We start from the raw sequence: 16,545 nt of genomic DNA on the forward strand, positions 1-16,545 counted from the left end.
CATAACAAGTATAGGAAGAGCAATTGTAGAAAGAAGTTACATAAGGTGACAGATTAGACCAAAATTAAAGTCTTTGGCCTAAATGCAATTCACAATGTGCACTGGAAAATGTCTGAATACACCCAGCCTACAGTTATCATGGTGGTGGCAGCATCATGCTTTTCCTTAGGGTTAGTGAAGCTGATCAGAGCTGATTTATGGGGTCATTTGGATTCCTGAAAGAAAACCCTGTAAGAGGGTGAAAAAGCCTTAAGACTTGGACAGATGTTCACCTGCCAGCCAAACATGGCTTAGAATGGCATAGTCAAATCTGGCAGATCTAAATGCAGCTGAAAGACTGTTTCCAGACACTCTACACCTAATCTCACTGATTTTGGCAACTATTTTGCCAAAACCCTGTCAGTCTCCATTCATGTGAAACTGTTGGGGACATGACACTCGCAGTTGTGACTGCAAGGAAAGGTGGTTATATGAATTATTCAAACTTTCCTTCCACAAATTGGGCAGTGCAATGCGTTTTTCTCACATGAAATCGCTACAAAAACATGTTATTAAAGTTTGTTTAAAATTGACCAAATGTAGAGAAGAGAGTTCACGTAAATCTTTTATGAGATCAGGTTAACAGGAAGCTTTATTTAGGTGAACATATTTGATTTGACATTGTTTGTCCATTTAGAGTTTGGCAATTAACACATTTTATGAGTTTGATCTTTACAGAAGCCTTGTTAAATTCCCATATTGCCATCATTATCAAGGCTTTTATGCAGGACACCTTAATTGCCAACATTTGGATCGGTGCTTGAGAAAAGCAGCTGATTGTTTTGCCACCAGTAAAAAGCTGGTGTGTCCTTGATCAGCCTGCTTTTATTGTTCACCATCCAAACTGGCGTTGCTCCTGTCGGTCTCTCGTTCAGCCATCTGTACACAGTAATTGTACCATTTACCATTTTCACCTCCCACCCCTTTGACCGAAAGTAGTTTTTTACCTCTGCCTCACCCATTTCCTTTCTTCTTCACGTCTGCTCTCCACTTCCAGCTGTGCATCCTTTGCACTCTCTCTCCGAGTGCCTCTCCATGTGGGCGATGTAGATAGTTGGGTGGCTTTGTGCTTGGCACGTGTGTTGGAAGGGGGCGCGCACAGACACCCACACCCACACCCACAAATCCACGTAAACATACACATTCATATACAGGTCCAGTTTGTATTATCTGTAAGATGCTCAGCTGTGAGGCCCCTGGCCCTAATGCCCTGTGTGTGGGGTGAGGACAGGACCCCCATTGTCCCGTAGATTAACCACCACACACTCAAATACACACCCACATGCTTCCCCAGACCCCCATGGGGTCTCTTAAATGTGGATGTGCCTTCAGGCAGAAAATCATGGGGCAATTTCCAGCAGGGTCCAGCTGAGGACCTGGGGAGGGGGGTGTCGGAGTCTTTCAGTTTGAAGATTTACATATTATTCGATCTTTTGTCTGTTATTTGGATGACAGAAGTTGGTTTCGAGCCTTTTGTTCTTCTGTTCTTTAATAAAAAACATCCAGGAAATTGGAATGAGAATCTAAATGGTGATGTGAATTGACAATGCTAACATCTGTTTAACCATACATTGTCTTTCTGTATGTCTTTGGTTTTAAGGTGCAAATGTTACATTCATGCAACACACATGATTGTAAAATAACAACAGGAACAATAAAATTGAAGAGCCAAGAATTTTAGTTTAGTTGATACATCAGCTAAAAGGTGACGCATAATCTTCAGCATCTTTGCCTGAATTTTGTCGATGTTTTTATTCTAAATAGGGGAAGATTGGCAAATATAGTGAAGGTTTTGTGATAATCGATGCATTTTTTGTCAAGACATTTAACGTTAATCAAACAGCATTCAGACAGCTATTTTTTTCTATCATTCCCGCTATCAGTAGTCATTAATTAGAAATATTCAAAGCAAAAACAACATCATATCACCTGTCAGAGAGAGTATTGTAAAAATGACCCAAAAAAATATTACCATATTTTCCTGACTTTGCATCATCCATGTTGATGAAAGGTTTATGATCAGCTGGTTGCTTTTTAAGAAACTATATGGGTTTGGCTTGGAAATGTGAAATGCCAACGTCCATACTCTAAATCAGGATGGTCAGGAACATCTCCCCCGTGTTCTGACATTCTGTGCTACCTCGTCAGATTTTCCTACCATTGTTGGTGAAGTGCGCAGCGAAGCGGAGACGCCTGCAGTAGATCCCAGGTTATAGAGAGGTGGATACTTCATTTCTTCAAGTATAAATTAATTTTAAAAAAAGCATCATGAAGAGAAAAATTATATGCAAGTCGCTCTGGTCTAAAGTCACAGGACCAGGTAACCATGAAAAAAACTGTGACTAATAATCAGGAAAATACGGTAGTGCCAGAGAGCAATACGTCAAGAACATTATTGGATGCCCTGTCTGTAACTATATATGTCATGGTAATGTATGTCTAATGTAAGAAGACAGTAAAATTGCTGTATTTCACCAGATGTTAACCTCCTTCCCTTTGTGTCTGAGAATGTGGTAGTTCAGTGACAGTGTTTTCTTTGACGTCATCCAGCCACTAAATGTGTCCTCCCTGTTAATTGCAGATGTGTGAGAACAGAAGTCAGGCAAACCATGAATTACTGTCTCAAAGCTGTATTGCTGCATGTCATGTTTGGACGCCTGAGCTGATGTGATGTAATGATATGACAGTCGTATTCTTGGACTTGAGGTTTCGTGGGCATTTTGGTTTTCTGGTAGTCATGGCAGTCCTGAGCGAAGGAGGAGGAAGTAAAGTGGTTGGGTCTGAGTTCTTTATGGTTTGCTTTAGTCTTTATTACCATTTCCTGTATATGCCTGTCTGTGTTAATGCTTTTCAATGCTTTTCAGAATGTGTGTAATTAGAAGAAGCCTAATTACACACATTCAGAATTGGGTGAATTTACAACAAAGGTGACTGTGAGAATATTAGACTGGAGCAGAAGGGAGTGGCACTGAAAGTTATATTAATTGCAAGTAAAACAGACACATCTTGTACTTACTTTTTAACATTCTTCTATATGGGCATATGACCCAAGTCTTAACTCCTGCATGGTATTTAAATATTTGCTTGTTTACATCGGCCTTTCATACACGTCTGAACCAATTCCCTCATGTTTTGTAAGAGTATTTATCTAACTGAAGCAACTCAGGTTGTTGGAGGTTCCCTGTGATTTCTGTCAGCATGTAGTGGCACCAGTTCCATTAGGTCCTGAAGGTTGGAAGCTAAATCAATAAATGAACTGGATCTTGCAGACTTTGGGGAAGAACATTTTACTGTATATTCGTTTCACCTGCAAGCGATTTTAACTTTGTAGCTGATCCGTGTAAACCGATGTGACACCCCAGACGTGACTGGCCTCCTGCACCTTGATGCCAATATTGTGCACATACTGTGCAAGTGCTCGGCATGCGGCACGTGCAGGGGTTTAAGCGTATGTGCACATGTGTGTGTCGCCGTTGCAGACGGGGGAGGGTCAAGCTTGGTGTGGTTGGTTGCCTCTGTGTGAGCTCTTTGTAAAACCGGAGAGGGAGCCGGAGAGGGGAGGGAGGTGAACCGGGTGTTTCTCTCAGCTGCCGGCTGGTCTGGTTGCTGTTGGTAACTTTGCTTGATGAGATCAGAGGGATCAGCTTTCAGGCTTCCATATCTCGTGCTCTCGCTCCCTTCTCTCCCTCTCTGCTCAGTGGCTCTTTCTCGGAAAGACTGAAGTGGAACTGAAACTGGAGTTGGGCTGAGAGTGTATTCAGAGCTGCTGGTTGTCCACTGTAAGCGTCATGACTGCGCTGCCTTGGAAACCCTCAATGGAGTTGCAGCAGAAGCGAGCCTGGGGGAGGTGAGGGAGAAGTGATAGCCTTAGGACAGATAAGCTCCAGGGAGGGAGAGGAGAGCGAGAGGGGGAGGAAGGAGGTGGGCAGCTCTCTGAGTAAAGAGTCTCTCTCTTTCAGTTGTGGTCAGAGTTGCGAGCTGCTTGTCTCTTCCTTGCACTGTCTTCTCTATTTGAGACTGCGTGAAGGAGATATGCTGCTTTTTGTTTGAAGGAGTTTGATGTTTCTTCGTACCACCGTTTAGACGTTCATGGACTCAGACTGAGCTGCAACATGAGGTGAGATATGAAAAGTCATTACAAACAGTTTGAGCTATTCTGCTATCTGAAGAGGTGAGATGAATCTCTGTTTGAATGAGATTACTTCTGTTTAAGCCATTGGTGACAGTGTCTCCAGTTATGCACGCAGTAGTTTAGACTTAAAAGGAGAACTCTCACGACTTCTTTTTCATTCTGTTTACATTAGAGGAGATCAGCCTCGCTCTGTTGCTTCTGAAGATAAACTCAGTCTTGTCTCCTCTAGCCCTTGGTACCTTTCTATGAGCTCCTCCTCACTCCATTTCACCTCACTTCACTTATCTTCTGCTGCCTTTAATTCTCGTAATGGTCCGAAGGTCTCAGCTGGCCAGCTGGGATAACCCCGGTGTGTGTATGTGTGTGTGTGCGCTTTTGTTTGGAGCAGACCCATGTTGAGCGCTCTCTTATAAGCTGTCCCTGGATTTCCTCTGCTCACATACAATAATAGGATGGATCCTGGTGTCTATTTTTAAACCCCTTGTTTTTGTATTTGTAAGAGACACCTCCGATGTGAGTGCGTGCTCCGCGCCGTCTGCAGCAGCTTTTCTCACAGGACTGTGTTTAGTCTATGGATTGCGCTGGGAATGTGTGTTTGTTTGGTCCGTTCGGGGATAAAGCCGTATCAGCTCTCTTTTTTTGACTTCATCCTTTTGTTTTGTCAGCTGCTGACCTCTGTTTCTCTCACTGTTATTCTTTCTTTCTCTTTCCATGTCCTCCATTGTTTGTTTTCATTCACTCTCTTTATTCATGTGTATCCATGTGCAACGTTCAACCACCCACAGTCTGTGCCTGATTTTTAATTTTTTTAAAATAGTTTTACATTAGTTATTCCTTTCCTTTCACGTGTTTCTTTTAGCTGAGCTTTCCTCCAACCCTTTTATTTTCAGTTCTTTGCCTGGTTGCATTTTGACGACAGTGAAAAGATTTCTGCAAGTGTTATTTGTTCATGTGTTGGTGCGTGTTTGCGTGTACAGAGTTGTGTGAATTTACACTTCCTTGTGCTTCTCTTTGTTAAGAATAGTTCTGGTTTCCAAGATGCGGAAAGAAAAGCAATGCTTCAAAAACTCTTGAATAATTTTTTGTGAATGATTGACAAATTAAATGTATCAGATTTATCTTTCAGTGGCATGCAAACATAGACTTTTTTTGTTTGAAACTCTCTGGTAAAGCCTTTTGATGCATATGTAGCTTAAGCAAATTGATCATAGTTATCCAAGCTGCCAGTGTTTATATCTTTGTTTTTTGTTTTTTTTTACTTTTACATTTATAAATATTCTGTGACATGAGCATTATACCTTAAGGTGCCATATTTGTTGCACATGTGCGTTACTGCTACAAAATCAAAAAAGGACTAATCAGATTTACATCAGTGATTGAATGATAATGATTCTCAACACATGCCATGCAGACGCTCTGTCTGCTAAGAGAAAAATTTTTTCACCTCAGCATGCTAAGTGTTTCGATCAGTCCAAGCAGATGGATGTCAGACCTGTTTTCCATTAAGCACAGCTAATAATTATCTGACCGCTCATGCTCAAAAGAGCAATGTATTTTCATCCCAAGATAGTTAGGCAATCATTAAGCAGAGAAAAAAAATCATAATTTAAAGGGAATGGTGATGTCACTCTATCCTGAAATAGCAGAACATTGTAGCACACACAATACAAAATAGGGATACATCATTAGCGACACACACTTTTTACAGACACAATAGGACATGTTGGAGATGATGTTGGAGTTTCTGACCCGATTCTAATGTTTACATTTGAATTTGGAGGCAACTCAAGATATGAATACAACCTACATCAATATAGCTGACATTAGAGTTTATTTAACATTTTCACAATACCGATGTATATTGCAAATAAGTGCTTGAACTAGAATTAATACCTTTATTTCTGTCTCACTCATTATTCATAAACTTAGCATGTGTGAATACTTGTTGTGTTCTTTTGTTTTATTTTTAGTTTGTACGACACAATGACAGTAACAATGCTGAATGTTCAAGTAGCATAAAACAGCTCAATTGTAGTTTCCTTCAGTTATCTGAAAGAAGATAAGAACATAATTTTGAAATCTGTTTTAGCAACTTTTATAAGAGACTAGCACTGTTAGCGCTAGTGGCATTGTAATATCAGCCGCTCTATGTAAATATTCCTCCTTATTGATGTTGTTCAAGTCATTGCTGATATTCCTAATCCTTTACGCTCCAGGAAGATAAAGGTTGAATGCAAAAAAATATAACTATGACAACAGTTGTTTATTTTATTTAGCTTCCCTGTTGTCTGCAGAAGGTCTCTGTTTCTTGTTTCTAAATATCCAAGGTTATATTCTTCATTGTACAAATATGAGAAACTTCTGTTTCTTTGAATGTTTTCGAAAAACTGTGCTTTCTTCTTTTCAAGATTAAAATAACCTCAAAGAAGGTTATGCTTTGTAGCAGAGGGCTAACTCTGCAGCAGAAAAAATGTTCAGATGGCAGAAAAATGCAACAGGCTTTCCCCTTACATTTAAACTTTAAATACTCTCTTAAATCAACCATTTCCTGCAATATTTTATTCATGCAAAATGCACTTTTTCAAATATACAAACATTTATGTTAAGATGAGAAATAGTGTGACAGTAGTTTAACTGTCCACCTCTGATCTACACGTAGTTTGTTAGCACAGAATACGTTAAAGCAAATCTTTTAGTACGTGGGTGAATTCTTACAATATTTTCATCTTGGAAATATCAGCTTGGCACTTTTACCTCTAAGTAATGGAGACAGCTTTGCAGAGCTGCTTACACAATCACTGGTATTTCTTAATAAGAATTATAAATCATTCATTAGTTACTACAAGGGCCATTAATTAATGCACCAATGATAAGATGTAATTAATAATCTTGTGCCAGTTTATTAAATTAATCTTATTAAACTGTGAAAGTGTACAATCACTCTGAGATTCTGGGTTCTTATAGTTTGTCCAGTGTTGAGGAAAACATGTTTGACCCATTATGGATTTCTTCTGTTTTTGCTATTTTTATTTATTCATTATCCAACATGCTTATCCCATCAGGATCCTGAGGGGTACTGGTGCCCATCTCCAGTGGTCAACCTGTGAACCCAGGATCTTGTCGCTGCAAGTCAACAGTGCTACCAACTGCAAATGTTTTTTTTTTTTTTTATCACATATAATGTGATATTTCTCATCCTCTAACCACTTTTAGATATGGTTCAATACATAAAGCAATTTACAAATGATTTCATTTATTTACTGGATAAATCAGTGTTTTATTCATCTTTAGAGAATGACTTTCATTCTTATTTGCTGAGCCCAACAGCTTTATTAGCTTTTTAAGCCCTTTCAGACTGATACATAGCAGTAACTTTGTTTCGCTCTCTTTTTTTTAAGATCAGGTCAATATACGTTTGCTTTTATCCCACTTCAGGTTGTTTAACAGGTTCTGCTTAAGTGATTTCTTGGTTCTATAAACCTGGCTGTAATCAGGCCTGTGTGTGGCTTAGTATGAAATTGAATAAAAAAATATAGTTTGCCACAGCAAATTCCTGATTTAACAAGGAATTAAATTATTTTTACACAAGGCCAGGTTGGTTTGGATAATCAAGGAAACATCCTGTGAAAATGGCTTTTATTTCTATGTAGTCAGTTGAAACTGTGATCTTAAATTTATAAGTGTGACAAAATAAAAAAACTGAAAAAACTGTACCATGGCAAATACATTCACGTGGTGTTAATACGGTACATTTGCTTTCTCCATTTTATTCGCCATCTACCTATCGATGTGTGCTCTGCTCTAAGACAACCATCCAGTAAAACAGTCTGTGACCCAAATACGGCTTTCAGCATCCAAGAGTTGAAACATTTCTTCAGTTGCATTTGTCTTGTGTGGGCGTGACACTTTTCATCACTTGTTCAAGAGCTTCAGCGCTAAACAAGAAACAAGTGAGGCAGCAGGAGAGCGTCACATCCATACAGACTTTGATTCAGTTTCATTACCTCAGAGGTTGTGAATCTGCCACCATTATCCCTGAGAGCTTTATGGATGGTATCTCCAAGGCCTTTTCTATGTCTTCGTGTGTGCGTGTTTGCGACAGATGAACAGGTTTAGGCCAATTCCCTTTAAAGGGGTACTTGATCATAGCAGCACTAATAGTCCTCCCTCAGGGTACCATGGATTTTAAGGTGTCTGGGCAGAGAAGTATGTGAACTCTTGAGAAGAAAGCACAGTTTTGTGTTTGTTTTCATATGTCGGTTGTATTTCTTTTTACTTCATCCTACATTAAATATCTTGGTCAAAATTTCTCTTTCACTTCCTTGATAAGGAAGGATTCAGTTCACTATTTCAGGGAAATAACTTTGTGGAGGATTTTTGTTTAACATTTCTAGAGAAAATCTGATGAATACAAGAGAAATATGTGTGGTTGGAACATGATTCATTAGGGAGATGTCTGCTACTGGAGTTACTTTATAAAGAGTTCAGACTGTAGCGGAACAGAGAAGGGAAGGAATTATACTTCAGGAACACCTGAAAAAAAATGCATTGGGGGAAACTTCTCCAAAGGCAGGCAGAAACTGCATAATTTTATCTCTGTATGAGAGACTCTGTCACTGTGAGTCAGCATGAGTACTGATTTGCAGCCGCGTGCGAATTCGCTTGTGTCCTATGTTTTGCAGATTGTGCTTTTACTGAATGCTGAACTTGCATTGATTTCCTCCTGCTGGTCGCTGGGGCATTTAGTGACTGGCCCGAGATAAGTTGTACCAACTGATAGGGAGGCAGCTCCGCAGAAGTCTCCATGGATTTATTGATACGTAGGCCAGGGAACAGAAAACACGGATAAGGTAACCAGAACGAGCGTTTTGAAAGAATTAAAGTATGGAGAGGAAGAAAAGTTTTGAATAGAATCCATGTGAGGTGATTGTTAAAATAAAAGTCACATTTTTAAAAGGGAGATAACATCCTAAAGTCATTTGTTTCTTTATGCTTTTATTCAACATTTTCATCAGCTGTTAGTTATAGACAGCTATGCAGTATTTTTTTACTTTTTTTTTACACACTTGAATATTTCATATCATCAAACAAAATTTGAAATAAAAGATAACCTGAGAAAATTTAAAAAATCAGTTTGCAAAAAAATTTTTTATTAAGCTAAGGGGTTGCTGTCTTAGCAAAATATGTGCAAAGAAAAATTACCTAATAAAATTAATATCAACTTGTGTCACTTTTGGCAGTATTAACAACCATTTAATATCTCTGATAACTGGCAGTTAGTCCTTTATATCAGCTTGCAGGAGTTTTGGCCCACTTTTCTTTATAAATGGTTTTAAGCCAGGCAGATTGAAGGACAGAACATGAACAGACTGCTAAGGTCATGGCATAGCAATGCAATGTCTTTTAAGAGTTGTCTGATGATCTGAAACATTTCTATCAAAGCCTTAGAGTGCACTTCTGTGTGTAGCTGAAGATATTTTCTGGAGCCGGGCAGTATTTGCCTCTTTAGCTGCTCAAGGATTCCTTTAATCGGAATGAATGTCAGCAATGTTGAGAGGCAGGCAGTTTGTTTAATGTAGTGGGCACATTTGTTGCTATGAAGACACGCTGTATAATATAAATATAGATGTGTGTTTGTCAGTGTGTGTGGGGTTACGTGTGAGCTCTGGCTTGTCGACGTTGGTGCCCAGATGTTGTCCCAGGAGTGCAAGATGGAAGAATGGACCATTTAGTGATTCATTAGTCATACATCATCCTGCGATTCAGTACTACACTTCTGCATTATTTGTCTTTTAACTTATCTTAAGTGAATTAATCCTCTAAAGCTGTGGTAAAATGTCTATATTTAGGTGGAGGACCTGACTTTATAAAATTAATTCTGTTTGCCCTTTGCCTGTTGTCTTATTTGGGATGGCAAACAAATCAAAAACTTCAGATTTTTGTTTTTTTCCTTCAACCTTCAAAATTATATACCACTGTATGTCAGCCTACCAGATGAAAAACGTTGACATTTATAGTTGGGATATGAGGCATTATTTCAAAGAATTATGAACATACTCTGCTTGACCTACCAAAAATATTCTGTAATTTTAAATATTTTTATGACTTGCCAATTCTTTATAAATAAAATACTATCTGAGCCATTTGATCATGTTTGCTTGAGCATTTTGGCCATGTTACATAAAGCTGTCATTTTGTTTTCTTGAATCAAGAGAAAGAGTTGATAGCTGCTCTAGTTTCCTTTGTACTTCTGAAAGCTGAAAGTTACAGTCAAGCCATCTTTGGCTTTGCTTAAGATGACTAATTAACTCTTTGTCTGGGCTGACAGTCAGCTGCTTACAGAAAACGATGTCTGTAAGGACGTATGAGTGGTACCGACTGACTCATCTGATTATTGGCAGGGGAAGAAAAAAAAAAGGAATTTCCAAAGATGTCAAATTTATCATTGTGCTCTTTAATCGGGCAAATACAATAGAAGTTTCCTGTTGTTACTGTCGGCAGGTGGCAGGGATATGGCTCTAAATAAGCTGACTGAAGCATAAATGTAAATACAATGTTCTTGACTGAGACAAGAAACAGGAAGAGTGAATCACAGTAGAACTTTATGGGCTCATTCTTTGTGTTTTTTCGGGTCCCTGGTTGGCATTAGTTGACCAGCTGAGACTCGACCAGGAGGTTTTAGTCCCGTCCTGTACTAGAATGTTACAGTCTCTATTGAGCAAAGAATTTTCAAGTAAGTTTCTATTTTATTTCAATATTTTGAGCTCATATCTGACCTCTTGCAGCAGTGCAGGTGAGAGCAGTGTTTTGTCTGTGTTGAGCGGCTATATTTGTGTGTGTTCAAATCCTGTTGTGCTGTCAGAAGCTCACTGGACAAGTTTCAATAAAACACTGTGCAAGTTAGGCAGAGTCCCCTCTTCCGATATTACAGTGGTGCATGCACGCCGTCATCACAAGCTCTCAGTCTGCTGAAGCTTGTTAATAAGGGTACAGCAGGAGAGGCCAGATGAAGCCAGCCCACTCACCAGGTGCACATTACAGCCTGTCTGCCCTGTCTTTGCCTTCTCCTCTCAGTCTGAGCCACTTTTTGATAAAGATTGTACTAAACTTACCAACTTCTGACAGCTTGCTTCCTGTCTCTAATCACGTTGGTTCAGTTTCTGTGTTCTTCCTTCCTTTTGAATGTTTGATAGTAAAGTAAATCTATAGAGAAGAAAAATTCCTCTCCCCTTTATGTGATAACTTGTGATCTTTAAGGAGCAGCTGCAGTTGCTATCAATTTATTGAACACCTGATATTTATATTCATATGAGGCTGATGTCCACTCCAGAATACTGAAAACTTCCTTTTTGATGTTGTGTTTTCTGGGCAGAACCACTCCTCCACAAATGTTGTGACCATTGAGATCCAAAGAGTTTAGCTGCAGCCTCATCTTACCAGATTAAAGCTTCAACAGCAGTCACTGGAACATGTCAAAAGTTACACATAAAAAATGTAGAAATCGAACTGTTGCCATTGCTAGGTTTTGCAACACTAAGACTATCTTGCGAAGGTCCATTTGTGTCTACCGATTGTACCACTTTGTTCAAAACTTTGATCATGAGAAACAATTTTTTAAGCCATCAGCTCATTAAACCAGGTATTAATGAAATAATACCAGAGATGATTTCTAAATACTGACAGACTTCAGCTTTTTGGTTTGCTATCCCTTTCTGTTCTGTTTCATTGAATTTTTTTACCAATAACTTAACTAGTGCTTAAATTTTTATACGTATGGATTACTGGTGTTGTTTTGGACACCTGGTATGAATTTTATGTCAGTGGGTTCATTAGAAAAATTGAAACTGAGGAAAACAGTTTCCTCAAGCAAGTATAGCAACAGCAGGATAGAGGGGAGAATGAAGGAGCTAATCAGGGGAACTGACAAGACGGAGGGAGGTCAGCAAAGTAAACAACAGATGACATAAGCACACTCCTGCTATTTGCAGCAGCAGACAATGCGCCGGCCCAACACCGGCCTCCTGAGAAGTTACTATGCAATCGGGACCGTTATGACACCGGGTCAAAGGTCAAGTGCTTCGTTGATGATGGTTTAACATGCAAAATTGTCAGCCACATGCCAGGCCAGACCCGACCAGACCAAACCGAGGCTTGTGTAGAAACACATCGTAAGTTTTGAAGTTTGGCACTGATGAGTCCAGAGTCTTACATGCAGCTTCCTCTCCTTACCTACATGTCAACTGGGCTGACACACACACAAAGAGGCAGTTGTCTGTTTTGGGTGTGTGTGGGGTGAATGTGTGTGTGTGTGTGGGGTGAATGTGTGTGTGCCTGTCCTCTCACACTTAGCAGTGAGCGGCGTAGTGGCAGACATTAGTCATGATGGCTGCCAGCTGCAATGACCTTATTCATGGTGGAAAAATGAGAGCGAAAGAATGAAGAAAATGAAAGCAGCAAAGATGAAAGACTTTTGTTTGCACTTTGGCTGACTTTCTAAGGACTGCTTTTAGTTTTAGTTTTGACAAGTTCGCTTGAGTACATTTGAGCTCTTTGACTGTCTGGACTGGGTTTTAGTTTCTTGTTTAAGCAGTTCTCCTGTGATGGTAAGTGGTTTGTCAAAGTAAGGTGACACATTGTTAAATTTTCCCATATACAACAAACCACATACATCAAGTGACTGGAGGTGCATTAAAAAGAACATATTCATTTTATAATATGCCATTACTTATGTTACTGATTGGTTAATTATATAGTGTTAAAAGCACAGGCTCCTGTTTATTTACCTAACCTGAAGGAGGTTTCTAAAAATAAAACTTTTTCTTTAATATTTATTGGCACTAAACAGTGTAATTGTAGAAAGTATAAGAAGCTGACATTAAATGATTATTTATTATTTGTTCAGGTAGATAACCTGCTGCCAACATTTTTGCAGTCAGAGGGAAATATTTCCAAATAGCCAAACTTATCTTTCTTGTAAGCAAGAGAAAAGTAAAAGGCTTGTGCCCAACTGGATTTATTCAGTTTAACGGGATGTGCATTTGTCTAAGCCACTCTTGAAGATGGGCAAAAGAAGAGAATGTGCCCTTTGTGTAAGTGAAGTGAGTGAAGCACTGAGATATAGTCATAATGGCTACAGAAAAATATCTACGTACTTTTTGAAAATTATTTCAAAAGTTTAACACCATTTAAACTCCAATGGTTTCAGCAGACTCCAATGGCCTTTAAAAAGGCCTTACCATCTGTGGTGGCTTTATCTTGCCACCACAAAGAGAAATGAGGACGGGTGGAGAGAAGAGACATTGTAAAATCTCATGACTAGAGACCTACACCTTTTTTTTAGAATGAGTTAAATGCTAGAAGATTTACTTACAGGATGGTGGAGGACACAATTTCTTTGTTCACTCAAAGCAAAAGTAACACATAAATGAGAAATGAATTGCTCATATCTAAGTGTCAGATGGGCTGATGAGGTCTGAAGTTTCAGTGTTACAACCACAGATGTGTTAGAACAAAAAGATTTTCAAAAAAATACATCATTGCTGTTTTGCAGTTAATGATGTGTGGTAAACACCACCACCAGACACAGTCGCACACACACTCACTTGTGTCATCCACTTCTGTCGAAGTGCGACTGTTTTTTTCCTGCAAAGAGGAAGCCTCAGCTGCCATTCCTGGAAGAGATCTCTGCACCAGTTTAACTACAGAGAGCTGCGTGTGGGTGGGTGTGAGATCATCTTTGTTCTGCCTTCGTATGCTAAAATTAAGCGTTGAAGACCAATTATATGGTGACTGAAATAATAAATCTCGGACTATTTGAGAAAAACCTAATATCCTTAATCCTGGCACCTTGTCCCGTTGGTAGTGACTTTGACTGAATAAATAAACCATCTTTTATCAGGTAGTGTTCTGATTTTTAATGTGAAAAGAGGAAGAATAACATTTTTACTTCTGGTTTGATGTCTGCAGAAGTGATACTTTGTTGAAAAGTGACCTAAAACTTTAACACCCCCAGATGAAACTCAAACGTCACACTGAAAATGACTCAAAGATAGAATTAATTTCGAAAATAAAACTACAATAGTATCTGTGGCTTTTCCTCTGAAATATCTGATATTTTGTGCAGGAACTTCAAAGTAATCAGCTGGTTACATCATATATTGGCGGCCTTCTTTGCAGATTAGGATTAGCGTCAAGATGACTTTTTCAACTGTGTTACACACTAAGGATTGGAGATAAATTATTACGCATTGCTTTTGTTTTCCTTCTGTTGTTGTTTTTGCTGGCTCAGGCAACGCTCATTAAAATTAGATTAGCTAAAAGTGAGTTTGCCAGCGTCAGATGTGGCCAACGTTGCACAACTGGGTAGTTTTCACAGAGCAAAAATGAATCCATCATAGGTTTGGAAGTCGTGGGATAAAAAGTACTGTTTGAATTTCTTTGCGTTTCTTGAATTCTCATCCTGATGATTGAAAACAGAATTACAAATGTGGGATATCAAGTGTTTTACCAACACTATCAGGACATTTGGTTTGAATCTGTTTCCTCGTGGAACGTTTGGGGGCATATATAATTGCTTTATTGAATTTTCCTTTTTATTTGTGTTGATGCTCGTAGCTTATATTTAGAAATACAAAGTGTATCTGTGTGAAAGAAAATTTGAAAAATTATGTTACATTTTTAAACCAAATTCTCAAATCAATATCCAGTCTAGAGAAGAGTGATGATTGCAACGTTTTCAGCTCCTGTTTGAGTTCAGAAAGTGAAGATTTCTCCATTGAGGAGGAATGATGTAGAGGATCTGAGAGCAGTAAAACACTCCTTCATTGGGCTCATAGAATAATGTGTGAAAGCTAAAGCTAAGTGGCAAAACAAAGTGAAAGGGGTTATTAATTGTTGTAATCAGTGGACATCAGCAGACGTTTGGAATGATAGAGAACACAAAAACTTCTGGAAATAATAAAAATTGCTCTAAGATTAAATATTTTCTTATCTGATCAACTTTGTGCATACAATTATCACTGGCTGTTGACTGCCTGCCACGTCTCCTGTGTACTTGGCATTTGTTACAAAAGTGCGTTGTTGTCTTTCACTCGTGTCATTATGCGGTCTCCATTTAACATATTTCCTAAAAGCACAAACAGTTTTTTCTCAAGAAAACAGTCTTGATGCACATTGTGCCCAAAGTGCATCATCCCTATTTGTTGCACACTTCCTGTTTTCAAGAAACACTTTCCTACAGTTTCCTTTATTTGTTGTAAGAGCTTTTAAATCTACTCACTTGCTTTAGTTTTATGGCTGTTGAATAGGTGATGTAGAGTAGTTTTTCATAAGTCTAGATTGCTAAAAGTACATTTAATAACAATTTCTTTTGTCTTTTTTTCTTATGATTTTCTGACAGGACCAGATGCAGCTCACAATGAAAACATTTGTGGCATGAAACCAGATCTGCCACTCATTTCCTCCTCCTTCATTTCCTTCCACCACTCTTCACCTACTAGCTCTAACTTCAGCAACACCGCATTGATGAGGTAACGTCGAGCTCCCGCTCCGCAGCACCTACCTGCACATATACCACATTGCCTTCCTCCCCCTCTCCTCCCACCAACCCTTTCATCACAGCCATGGGTCAGAAGATTTCAGGCAGCATTAAATCGGTGGATGGTCGCGGGGAAAGTGGCGGCTCCCCGTCGTACCGACCCACGGCTCATCGCCGCCAACACCTGGAGCTAAGGGGTCCAGATTTCTCCAAGCCACCCAGGCTGGATCTCCTGTTGGACATGCCATGCGCTGGACTGGAGACGCAGCTCCATCATGCGTGGAATCCAGACGACCGCTCCCTCAACATCTTCATCAAAGAGGACGACAAGTTGACATTTCACCGACACCCAGTTGCTCAAAGCACGGACTGCATCAGAGGACGGGTTGGATACACACGGGGTCTCCATGTGTGGAAGATCCACTGGCCTTCACGGCAGCGAGGCACCCACGCTGTGGTGGGTGTGGCAACCTTAGAAGCTCCTCTACATTCTGTTGGGTACACCGCTTTAGTGGGTTCGGACTGTGAGTCCTGGGGCTGGGATCTGGGACGAAACAGACTCTACCACGACAGTAAGAACCGGTCCCACAGTTCGCTGCCTTCGTACCCTGGTTTCCTAGAGCCAGACGAGTCATTCACACTCCCGGACTCTCTCCTAGTGATTCTGGACATGGATGAAGGGACGCTTAGCTTCATGGTGGATGGACAGTATCTAGGAGTTGCATTTCGAGGCCTGAAAGGAAGGAAGCTGTATCCCATCGTGAGTGCCGTATGGGGACATTGTGAAATAACCATGAAGTATGTCAACGGCTTGGATCGTAAGTAATCACATTTATTA

General features: G+C 39.6%; 1 protein-coding gene across 3 annotated transcripts in view; it reads left to right on the plus strand.

The window, feature by feature from the left end:
- Positions 1 to 16,545, plus strand: part of LOC129361735 (SPRY domain-containing SOCS box protein 4-like) — a 66,477-nt gene that overhangs the window by 20,496 nt on the left and 29,436 nt on the right. Inside the window, exons 3-4 of one of the 3 annotated variants that reach the window (XM_055032775.1) lie at positions 15,570 to 16,279; positions 16,367 to 16,525. In XM_055032775.1, the coding sequence (XP_054888750.1) occupies positions 15,793 to 16,279; positions 16,367 to 16,525 (646 nt within the window). In that variant the 5' untranslated portion in view covers positions 15,570 to 15,792. Of the gene's footprint in view, positions 1 to 3,709; positions 4,157 to 15,569; positions 16,526 to 16,545 lie in introns of those variants that run through there. The other 2 variants (XM_055032774.1, XM_055032773.1) reach the window with 2 other exon arrangements.

This window comes from Poeciliopsis prolifica, unplaced genomic scaffold (assembly GCF_027474105.1).
Source record: "Poeciliopsis prolifica strain line A6 unplaced genomic scaffold, Auburn_PproV2 SCAFFOLD008, whole genome shotgun sequence".
Taxonomy (NCBI): Eukaryota; Metazoa; Chordata; class Actinopteri; order Cyprinodontiformes; family Poeciliidae; genus Poeciliopsis; species Poeciliopsis prolifica.